The sequence below is a fragment of the Colobus angolensis genome, unplaced genomic scaffold (assembly GCF_000951035.1).
Source record: "Colobus angolensis palliatus isolate OR3802 unplaced genomic scaffold, Cang.pa_1.0 Scaffold386, whole genome shotgun sequence".
Classification (NCBI taxonomy): Eukaryota; Metazoa; Chordata; class Mammalia; order Primates; family Cercopithecidae; genus Colobus; species Colobus angolensis.
The window spans coordinates 662,897-675,234 of record NW_012117221.1 but is presented as its reverse complement, the minus strand read 5'-3'; the positions used below and the strand labels follow the sequence as shown (position 1 = coordinate 675,234).

General features: G+C 44.4%; 1 protein-coding gene across 1 annotated transcript in view; it reads left to right on the top strand.

Annotated features, from left to right (window-relative positions):
* Positions 1 to 12,338, top strand: part of PTPN3 (protein tyrosine phosphatase, non-receptor type 3) — a 160,812-nt gene that overhangs the window by 132,981 nt on the left and 15,493 nt on the right. The window contains exon 19 of the mRNA XM_011954591.1: positions 610 to 770. Within this exon, the coding sequence (XP_011809981.1) occupies positions 610 to 770 (161 nt within the window). The remainder of the gene's footprint in view (positions 1 to 609; positions 771 to 12,338) is intronic.

Here is a 12,338-nt window from a genome sequence, read left to right as displayed (position 1 = left end):
TCACCTGTATTGAATTTAACATGAAGGGAGAATATGCACTAAAGAGGTAGGGCTGAAGCACAGAAGAGATGCTAGGACTACAGTATTTATGTAGGTATTAGGAGTATTAGGACTACTCCCACATAGAAATGGCCCTGAGTTAGGGATTGAGCTCTGAGGAATGATGGTGTCACAGGGAAAGCCTTTGACCTCACCCCCATGCCCGGGGAAATGCCCAGTTTTGGGAAGTAAATGAAAAAACCTGAGAAAGAAAGGGGAGTCGGGATGGGTAGAAGAATAACCAGGTCAGAAAGAGCAAGCAGAGACAATATGCTTTTTAAAAAACATTCTTTCCCTTTCCTTTACCTTTGACAAAAACCTCTGGGTGCTAAACATCATTATTTAAAACTAACCAGGAAGATTGGTATGTCATTTTGTGTAATTAATACGTATTGAATCATTCGCCTAGAAGTAGTATCTTTGGTGAAAATGATTACTGTGTAGCTTAATCATTTAATAAGATGTTTTAAACCATCTGCATTCAGGTGTCATAGGTGTGATTTGTTTGAGGAAAACTGATAAACCCGGGTGTTGCTGCACAAGTCAGATGCACTGTCTTATACGTTACAGCTGTCCGCTCATTTGCTGACTTCAAGTCTGAAGATGAACTGAACCAGCTTTTCCCCGAGGCTATTTTCCCCATGTGTCCAGAGGGTGGGGACACTTTGGAGGGGTCCATGGCACAACTAAAGAAGGGCCTCGAAAGCGGGACGGTGCTGATCCAATTTGAGGTAAGACCCTCTGGAGGCTGAATCCCAAGGCCTGGGCCACTGCCGTGTCGCCTGTGAGGCTGCCCCTGCCTCTGAGCAGCAGAGGAAATGAGGCAGAGACACAAGCCCTCCTTTCCTCGGCCGACATGATTGTGTGTTTCGCAAACCAAAAACAGTCAACTGAGTCTCCGTGAGGACTGACAGGGTGAGGCCTGTGCTTGTCATGGATAACAGAGCACAGCAGGCAGCCCCACCTCAGGCTCAGAGCAGCAAGCAGGGATCAGGATGGCCACCCTCGCTGAACTCTGTCTCACCCTCTTATTCTAGTAACATTTGGTAGTCATGGAGAAACATGCCAGAAACTGAGGAGGAGGGACTCTGAGCGTATTTAGCTGCCAACACAAAAGCTCAAAACTCCCAGCAGTAGAAGGCAGTGGAGAGGCAGTTGTGGGTGAGCAGCCCAGGGTGGGTGAAGGAGCCAGCTCTCTGACCACCCCCAGCCACGCACTGGAATTTGGAGAAATTAGTGTCATCCCATGAGGGCATAGCGTCTTGCCCTCCCAATTTGCCCAGAACCCTATAAACACAAGAAACCAAACTCAAACGCCCATCTTCCCCAGGGGAACCTGTGATCCACAGGATTCAGGCTGTTGACAGAGGTACACACAGACATTTTTTATAAAACAAAACCAAAGGAGACTCAGCTTTTAAGCCAGTTTTACTGATTACTAACAGAATTAAAATAGAATGTGTTCATCTTCCAAATTTATTTTCTTATTTTTATTTTTTAAATATGTTGTTGTTGTTGCTGTTTTTTAAAATAGAGATAGGGTCTCACTATGTTGCCCAGGCCGGTCGTGAACCTGGACCCAAGCAGTCCTCCCGCCTCGGCCTTCCAAAATGCTGAAGTTACAGGCGTGAGCCACCACACCCAGCCCAACTCCCAAATTTATTTAAAAGTAGAAGAAAACAGAGTAATTCCTGTAATAAAAGAACACCAAAAAGCATAAAATAGGTCAACAAAAGGAAATAGATCATCATTAGAAATAACAACAGTCTGGGTTCATAAATTCAGGAAGAGAGTCTCACATGGGACTCAAGAACAGAAATCAACAATGCATTATTTATTAGAAAACCACATAAAGGAAAAAGAAGCAAAACCCGGACATTTGTGAAATGTGTGTGACTGCAGAGTAATTCGGGAAGGCTTGAGTAATAGGAATGTTGAAAACGAAGGAATGCAAAGCAGAGAGCTGTGAGTGAAAGGTTGATTTTATGATGCATGTGAAAATACATTAAAGCAATGTGTATTGAACAGCGTAGAAAGCAAAAATTCACAAGCCAGAAAGTAAAAGTGACTGACTTCCCCCCCCAAAAACAATCAGCAGGGAATTAATTAATTAATGTATTTCTTTATTTAGAGACAGGGTCTCTGTCACCCAGGTTGGAGTGCAGTGGTGCCATCTTGGCTTACTGTAACCTCCACCTCCCAGGCTCAAGTGATCCTCCTACCTCAGCCTCCTGAGCAGCTGGGACTACAGGCATGCACCACCACTCCTCGCTAATTTGTTTTGTATTCTTCTTTTGTAGAGATGCAGTTTTGCCATGTTGCCCAGACTGGTCTCAAACTCCTGGGCTGAAGCAAGCCACCTGCCTTGGCCCCCCAGAGTGCTAGGATTACAGGCATGAGCTACCACAACCAGCCATTTAAAATTTTTCATTAATCATCTTGACACAATATAAAACAAAAATTATGTACCTTATGGAAATGAAGTCTGGATAAAAGGGTAGTAACAATATAATTACTTGGGTAAAACTAATAGATATATTACTGAGTATTCTACAAAGGGAAATAGCCCTTTTTTTCAGTGGCCTACAGGAGGCTGTTCACGCTTTTGGTTAAAAAGAAGAAAATGTAGGCTGGGCGCGTTGGCTCACGCCTGTAATCCCAGCACTTTGGGAGGCCGAGGCAAGTGGATCACCTGAGGTCAGGAGTTCAAGACTAGCCTGGCCAGCATGGTGAAACCCAGTCTCTACTAAAAATACAAAAATTAGCTAGGCGTGGTGGTGGGCACCTGTAATCCTAGCTACTTGGGAGGCTGAGGCAGGGGAATCGCTTGAACCCGGGAGGTGGAGGTTGCAGTGAGTCAAGATCAGCCTGGGCGACAGAGCAAGACTCCATCTCAAAAAAAAAAAAAAAGAAGAAGAAGAAGGAAATATAGAGGTTATCTTCTCTGCTTTGCTTTTCAAAATAGTTCACATTTTGAACAATAAAGCTCATTCATATTTTTACACACTCCAAAATTGAAACAAGGAAGAACTTAAAAGCTAGTCACAGTGCATATCGATTTTTTGGTATTAGAGAGTACAAGAAAGGTGGTGCGAAGTCATTTGTTTATTGATTTAGCGAATGTGTCTTGGGTATTTCCCCTGGATCAGGAACCTGATGAGGGAAGGAGAGGGGGGTTTCTGGCCCCAAGGAGTTGACAGTCTAATTTTAGTGTATTTGAGGAGATATGTGTCCCAGAAACAGCTGAAGACCAAGACAGGGTAAGATGTTATTATACATAATGTATGTTCTGCAGCAACTGGAGGTCAGAGGACTACAGGAGATCCCTGGAGTGAGATGTGGGATTAATAAAGGGGTGGATAGGATTAAGCGTTGCAGGGAGGGAGCGTATTACAGGAAAATCTCAGCCCAAACGCAGACAAAGCTCATGGGGGTATCAGGTAGCATAAAGAGACAAGCCCACCTGGGTTGACAAGTGCAGGTCCTGGGCGATGCATCCAGGTGATGATCGTCCTTCAGCCCCGCGAGAACTGGTTCCAGTTTATCAGATAGTCCACAAGGAGGCGCTGTGGGCTCTCACTGAGGAAAACCCAAAGGCTGGTGTTTCCGGTGTTCCGCAAAGCCTTCTTCACGCAGGTGGCTCCAGTTCGAGGTGTGTTTTACGTATGGGAATCCTGCAGTGATTTCCCTTGAAAAGTGTTCAACTTTTTGAAAAGTTTTCAAAGGCATTAGAGATAAATACCCACTCTGTCCCCTACCTGTGTTTCTGAAAGGGTGACCGTCCGACCACTTGTAGGGAGATCACCTGGGGAGTTTATTAAATCAAGTCCCCACCCAAAGCTAGTGGATCGGCCGCACCAGGATGGGACCCAGATACTGGTACTTTTGACAAGATCAGCACCTGTTTTGATGCACACGCTGTTCCAGAGGAGAGACCCAACCGGAACCACTGGCCCGCCGCTGTGCATCCGAGGCCTTGTCTTTGGAGGGTAGGGTTGGATGGCAGCGTAAGAAACGGAGAACGTACGCATTTTAGGGTTGCGTTTTAGTTATACGTTTCCTTCATTTTTGTCTATACACTTCCTCACGTAGGAAATTCAAGTAGGAAACCCTTCTTTTTAATCAAATCATTTGCAGAATTCCAAAATACAGAACAGATGAAAGCAGGTCTGCTCTGTGACCTGCGATGGAGCCAGTGGGGTCCTCAAAGCCCAGCCTCTTCAGTCTTCCCTCAGTGGCCCCCAGGGCACCCTAGACTAGACAGACGTCATGTGAAAACCACTGTTACAGGTGCGAGACAGGTTTCTTACAGAGCAGCCAGAGGAGAGGCATAGAAAAGGAAACTAGATAAAATGGGAAACTAATAGGAAAGGAAAGCTTTCATGAGCACTTACCATGTGCCACGGACTTTAAAGGATATCACCTTAGGTAGTTCTCACAAGAGCCCTGTATAGATACTGTCATTATCCCAGTTGTAGGCATGAGGGGGAACGCAGTCTTGGACAGGTTAAGTGACCTCTTCAGGGTCTCACAGTAAATGTCCAAGGCTGATTGGAACCCAGGCAGGCCAACTCAAGAGCTGGTTCTTAGCCACTCTACAATAACCTTTGAAAACGACTACATGCTATTGATATGTGAGTTGTTTTTTAGAATAATAAAACATCTGACCTAGAAAATATCTGAGAGGCTGCTGGCCAGGTGCGGTGGCTCACGCCTGTAATCCCAGCACTCTAGGCGGCCAAGGCGGGCAGATCACGAGGTCAGGAGATCGAGACCATCCTGGCTAACACGGTGAAACCCCGTCTCTACTAAAAATACAAAAAAAATTAGCCAGGCATGGTAGCAGGCGCCTGTAGTCCCAGCTACTCAGGAGGTTGAGGCAGGAGAATGGCGTGATCCCGGGAGGCAGAGCCTACAGTGAGCCGAGATTGCGTCACTGTGCTCCAGCCTGGGCGACAGAGCAAGACTCTGTCTCGAAAAAATATATATATACACATATATACACATATACATATGTATGTATCTCTGAGAGACTGTCTCTCTACACGGAACCAGACAGATTTTAAATCCTGACTCTACCCGCACTTCCTATGTGGCCTTAGGCATGTCCCCTAACCTCTGTGGCCTCTGTTTCTCCATCTATAAATTGGGCATCTTGTGAGTTCATTTAATAATTAGATGAGATAAATACTTAATGTGTTATCTGGTATGTGGTCAAAGTGCCATAAAAAGTAACAACTATTATTATTTATAAATAAAGGGAGGCTCCAAGAGTCTGTAGAACATGCCCAAAGTCTGCATAAGAGGTGGTCACTGGCCGGACATGGGGGCTCATGCCTCTAATCCCAGCACTTTGGGAGGCCAAAACAGGAGGATCACTTGAGGCCAGGAGTTTGAGACCAACCTGGGCAACATAACAAGACCTCATCTCTACTAAATATAAAAAAATTAGCCAGCCATGGTGGAACACACCTGTGGTCCCAGCTACTTGGGAGGCTGAGGTGAGAGGATCACTTGAGCCTGGGAAGTTGAGGGTGCAGTGAGATGTGTTGGCACCAATGCACCCCAGCCGGGGTAACAGAGCTCAAAAAAAAAAAAAAAATTAACTGTGTTGCACTGGGTTTGGAGGTCTGCATCGTCTAGTCCTGGTGTTCTGATTCTCTACCTCCTCCAGTGTGGTTGGCAGGTGGGCATCCTGGCCAATGGGGGCGTACACTGGGCAGGAGTAGGAAGAGGAAGGGGATGTTCCCCAACAGGGCCCACCGCAGGTGTCCACACCACACACTCCACGGCACCAAAGACCTGCCCTGGGGTAGCCTTAAATCCCTTCTGCGAGAGCTGGTTTCTATCAGCGCTTACTTTGGAGCATTTTCTTTTTTTTTTTTTTTTTTTCATGAAGGGAATTCCCCAGTCCTTCCTGTGGTTTTCAGTAAACAATCACAAGTGTGTTCCAGAAAGCATTTGGTCCCAGCTGTCATAAAATCACACTTAATAATTAGCATTTCTATAGCACTTTGGAGCCTACCAAGTGTGGTGCACATATGTTGTCTCTGTTGACTCTCACAACAGTTCTGTGAAGTCGATATGGCCAGCATGATTAGGATCACCCTTTTATAGATGGAGAAAATGAGAATCAGAGAGGCTGAGGGACTTACCCAGTGGCACACAACTAGTCAGAGCCACGATTAGAATATGTGTTAAATATCTAGGCTAGGCATAGTTGCTCATGCCTGTAATACCAACACTTTGGGAGGCTGAGGCGGGAGGATTGCTGGAGCCTGGGAGGTTGAGGCTACAGTGAGCCATGGTCATCCCACCGCACTCCAGCCTGGGCTGCAACAGAGCAAGACCCTGTCTCAGAAAATAAAAATTGAACTTATTGGTAGCAACTCACCATTGCTGAGTGTACCCAGCCCTCACCCTGTCCTCCAACTTTAGCCGTTCCCTTTGGTAGCCACACTGTATCAGCTACATCAATGGGAGCAGTTTGGTGGAATTTTTGATTGGCCCCAAACTGCGTAAATACTCTTTGTGTAGCCAAGGTAGGGTGTTCCTCTTTCTCTTATGTAAAGGAGCAGAATTGAGGTTCCCACTGACCCCAGAATTACCACTTCCAGGAAGCTCTTGTTTTTGTTTGTTCCCAGGAAAAACTTGCAGCTTAATCTGCATGTTCCCTGAGTTGAAGTGCTCATTTAAGCAAAGGACAGGATCTGCATTTGGTATAGACTTTCCTGGATAAAAGCTAAGTGATGATGCTAACCTGTCCTTTATTTGAGAACCAGCTTCCCAGCAACAAAGGATCCCATCGTTCATTTTTATCTGGTGACCAGGTGACTCACAGCTTCCCTGCCTTCTTGCCCACGGTTAGTTAAGACCTCAAAAATGAGGAACACCACAAGAGAATGCCTGCATCCCCCAGTTGATGGATTACAGCAGTGGCTACAAGAGACCACCAAAGGTCATGTTCAAACTCAGATACCCGGCCCCTCCACTTCAGCATCTACCATCTTCACCAAAACCAGAAACCATCTTTTTTCTTCTGACCCCTATTTTTACTTTACTCACTCCTACATTGCCCATTATAGAAGATAGCCATTAATGTCAAAACAAGTGACTCAGTGGCTCCTGTGATAATTATAAAAGGTGCATTTGGAAGGGCAGAGGTAGCTGAAAACTTTATGAGAGGTTTAAATTGACACCTGTAGAAATTAATGAGAGCAATTATATCTTCAAGATTAGAACCCTTCAGACCGAGTCTCATTCTGTGGCCCAGGCAGGAGGGCAGCGGTGTGTGATCTTGGCTCACTGCGGCCTCTGCCTCCCACATTCAAGTGATTCTCGTGCCTCAGCTTCCTGAGTAGCTAGGAATTCAGGCCTGTGCCACCATACCCAGCTAATTTTTGCATTTTAAGTAGAGATGGGGTTTCACCATGTTGGCCAAGTTAGTCTAGATCCCTAGTCTCAAGGGATCTGCCCATCTTGGCCCCCCAAAGTGCTCGGATTACAGGCATGATCCACCATGCCCGACCCAAAAGATTGTATTTGCATTTTTAAAAACAGTTTTCCAAATAGTTTCTGTTTTTTTGTTTTTCTGTTTTTTTTAAGGAAAGAAAACATCATCAGTCTAATGTGTCTGGGATACATAGAGCAAACTGGGGGCTTTGGAATGACCAAGTGGGCAGCTTTTACATTTCAAGTGCCAGTGACCCACCTAAAGGAAGTGCTGCCATAACTTATTGTTGTGTATCTATCTGAAAGGGGCCCTGCAAGAATACTTGCTAGGTTTGCCAGCAGTAGAATCTGCAGCTGGGACTGTGCGTGGAAAAGGGGACTATGGAAGGTCCCAAAATTACTAGCAACAATTTCAATTCAGCAAACCTTTCTGGGAAGGTAGGTGGAGGCCTCAAGACCCCACTGGATGGTTTCTTTTACCCTCTGGCTGGGTCAGATACAAAGGAAAAGGGATATCCCAGTGTGGATGAGCTACCCGTGAGTAGTGAACTGTTAATTTGTCTACCAAGTGGTACTAGGAAAACAACCTCTTGGGGTGGGACTTTTGTAAAAAATGAGTTACCCTCAGCTTAGTTATAGGGCACTGTGTCTAAGAAAGCTGAAATTGCTTTGAAATTTTCTTGGCATGCTTTATTCACATGGTTGGCACTCATTTTTGAAAGCAGCAGATCCCATTATTCCTTCACGCTACAAATTTTGATTGAGCACCTACTATGTGTCAGGCACAATGCTGGCTTGGGGTTTATGGCAGTGAACAAATGAGATTCCTGCCTCCGTAAAGATAATGCCATTGTGGCTGATACAGCAAACAGCCGTTTTGAAACTTGGTTCCTAGGAGTCGGCTCTGGGTTTTTGTGGAGGGCATGGAAGGCAGTCTGCTTCTGCCCTTTGCTGTCTCCTTGCCCATGGTTTCCTTGATTCCTGGCGCCCTTTTTTCTCCTGTCCTTTTCCATTTTTCTTCCCCCTTCTTGGGTTCTCAGCCTTCAGGAATTCCCCTTTTTCTGTTCATAGAGTTGACGGAGTGCTTGCTTCCACTGTGCAGGGCCTTGCCGGCATCCTCTGGTTAGAGCCAGTTGGGTGTGTGAAGCTCTCATCTGAGGGATGTGACTAGGCTGCACACCTTTGGTTGAGTGAGATTAGAGTCACTTGATGCCTTCTCTAATATTATAGTAGATGACTTGTTCTAAGAAGAAATATTTAAGCCAAAAAAAAAAAGCCATCCATCGCACCCCTACCACACTGGAGAGCATCTGTTCCCACCAGTCAAATTTTTTGTCTTTTGGAGGCCAGAGCTGGTGATATTGATACTCTAATTTCAATACAGTTGTTCCTTAGCAACCCCTCTTAGCCGATCTTTTTATAATTTACCTTTAGTTTCAGAGCTTCTTATAACTAGACTCTGATAGAATGAGAACAAAGCATTTTAGGACATAAAAATTAATAATTTTTCATAAAATTCCATGGTTTTGTCATTCTGTATCCCTGTGACTCTGCCTCTCAGCCTCCTGGTGGCTCCCATCCGAGGACAGAATCTAAGGGATCTGCAGCCAGGAGCTGTTATCTGCCTCACACTCCTTCAGCCCAGGAATAACCAAAGCAAATTGTTGTTTTTCCAATTAATTGGAAAATGAAAGAAGAATGAAGATTCTCTTAAAAGCCACGTCTCATACTCTGGCCAATATCACAAAGCCTTAACTCATTCCGTTTCATCCCTGACCCTTCCAGAAAGACATATGTGTTTACTATCACTTTCCACTCTGTCCCTCTGCCTTCTCAGAGCGGTGTTTCATAACCAGGCTGCCAAGCAGCCCACAGGGCCTGGAGAAGAGTCGATAAATTTTAGGAACTTGAGGCCGGGCGCGGTGGCTCACAGCTGTAATCCCAGCACTTTGGGAGGCCGAGACCGGTGGCTTGCTTGAGCGTAGAAGTTCAAGACCAGCCTGGGCAACATGGCAAAAACCTGTCTCTACTAAAAATACTAAAATTACCTGGGCATGGTGGCGCACACCTGTATACAGATCCCAGCTACTCGGGAGGCTGAGGCAGAAGAATTGCTTGAACCCAGGAGGTGGAGGTTGCAGCGAGCCGAGATCACACCACTGACTGCACTCTAGCCTGGGTAACAGAGTGAGATGAGATTCTGTCTCAAAAAATAAAAATTAAAAAATTAAAAAGTAGGAACGTGAAAAAAATAAAAATTAAAAAATATAAATATATGCGTGTGTGTATGTGTATATATGTGTGTGTTTATATATGTATATATGTTGAGAGAGACAGAGACAGACACACACAGACAGGGTCTTCCTCTGTCGCCCAGGATGGAGTGCAGTGGCAGAATCTTGGCTCACCTCCTGGGCTCGAGCAATCCTCCATCTCAGCCTCCCAAGTAGCTGTGACTACAGGTACGTGCCACCACACCTGGATAATTTTTATATTTTTAGTAGAGATGGGTTTTCACCATGTTACACAGGCTAGTCTTGAACTCCTGAGCTTAAACTATCCGCCCACCTCAGCCTCCCAAAGTACTGGGATTACAGGCATGAGCCACTGTGCCCAGCCGAAAACCAGCTCTTAAGAAACAAACCGAGTGTTTAAATCCTGTTTCTACTAAGTTGCTTCAGTCCTATTCAGTGTTGGCCTTTGCAAACATAAATACGAGTGTGCCGTCAAACTTTCCAAAGGCCAAAACAACCTTAACTTTGATTTGTCCAAAATTTTGTAAAAGTTTTGTGCTTTTTAATTTTTTAAGTAGATTTCTTGTGTTGTATTTGTTTTTCTCACTTTAGTCATTTGCATTTAAAAATAACAATTCTTACTGCGATAATTCAGAAATAACCAAAGTAAAATAGTCTCCTGACTCCTATCCCCTTCAGTTTCTTCCTCTTTGTTGTAATTTACAAACGACAATTTTGTTTGTATCCTTCCATACTTGTTCCAGGGCTCATGCAGATATATCATATACACATACATACACACACAAGATTGTGTCTTTACACATTAATATACACTGTGTGTGTTGCTATTATATGATCATCATTCATTGTATAAATTATTCAATACCTTGTATTTTTCACTTAAAAGTGTATGAGTAGATATCCTTCTAAATCTGTACTTTTGGTCTGTCGTATTCTTTTTACTTGCACAGAATTTTCTGGTAAGAATGTACTATCATTTAAGTCAACATTTCTTTACCTTTGGGGAATATCCAGGCTGCGTCTGGTTTTCTGAGAATAAATATTTTGCTGCAGATAAAGTTCTGTGACATGTATCTTTATGTATTTCTGTTGGATAAAGCCCAGAGTGTGCACATTTAAAAATTTTTAAGCACTACCTGGTCGGGCGTGGTGGCTCACGCCTGTAATCCCATTGCTTAGGGAGGCCGAGGCGCTCGGATCACTTGAGGTCAGGAGTTTGAGACCAGCCTGCCCAACATGGTGAGACCCTGACTCTACTAAAAATACAAAAATTAGCCGAAGGTGGTAGCCTGTGCCTGTAGTCCCAACTACTCAGGAGACTGAGGCATGAAAACCACTTGAGCCTTGGAGGGAAAGGTTGCAGTGAGCTGAGATGGCACCACCGCAGCCCAGCCTGGGCAACATGTCTCAAAAAAAAGAAAAGAAAAAGAAAACGTAAACACTGCCCTAACACTTTTTAATATATGATTTATCTTAGTACGATTTATCTTAGTACTTTACAAATTTATCAGCAGATCATTACCGCTGAGATACATTTAAAGTCCTTATAGTAATTAAAGCCTTTTTCTGTAGCTGTGCTTTTCTGCTAGACCACCTCAAGTTGATTTTATTTATGCTTTTGTTGTTTGAAAAAAAAAAATCTCTTTTTCCCACCAGGTTAGCTTTACTATGTTCACTTAATTGTATATTCACTTAATTGTTGATTATATTCACTTAATCAGTTAGAACTAAAATGCTGTGTAGGTAAATTTAACTTAGCTGCCTGCCTTCTGCCAGTCAACCCAAAACCTCTAATAAATCATTAGTTTATTCCTAAAATGAACTCACAGAGTTTATTAGAGACTGCAGTTATTTAAGAAGTTGTTCAGCTGCCTGATGGTTATGAACTAAAACTGTAAAGATGGTGAGTAACTGAGCTCTTGGAGTGTTTGGAAATTCTAGACATTTGGCAAATGTATAAGATATGGCACCGTTATTGGCCGGGCGCGTGGCTCAAGCCTGTAATCCCAGCACTTTGGGAGGCCGAGACGGGCGGATCACGAGGTCAGGAGATCGAGAGCATCCTGGCTAACATGGTGAAACCCCGTCTCTACTAAAAAATACAAAAAACTAGCCGGGCGAGGTGGCGGGCGCCTGTAGTCCCAGCTACCCGGGAGGTTGAGGCAGGAGAATGGCGTAAACCCGGGAGGCGGAGCTTGCAGTGAGCTGAGATCCGGCCACTGCACTCCAGCCTGGGCGACAGAGCGAGACTCCGTCTCAAAAAAAAAAAAAAAAAAAAAGAGATATGGCACCGTTATTATGACCCAGACTCTCCATGTTAATTATCTTCTGGGGAGTTCTGTTTAATTTGTTTATTTAGTAAGAGAAAAAACACTAACAGAAGCCAGTTTACAAAACAATACAATTTGCAAAAATGTAGAGGGAGAAATTCTTTCTACCCTCCCTATTCAGACTGCAAACACATCTTTATTAAGGATGTTGGCCACAATTTGGTGAATTTGTCATACATCCCTATAGGGCAACTTGGTTAGATGTATCAAAACTCAGAAGTCCTAGCACTTTCAGAGGCCGAGGTGGGTGGATCACCTGAGA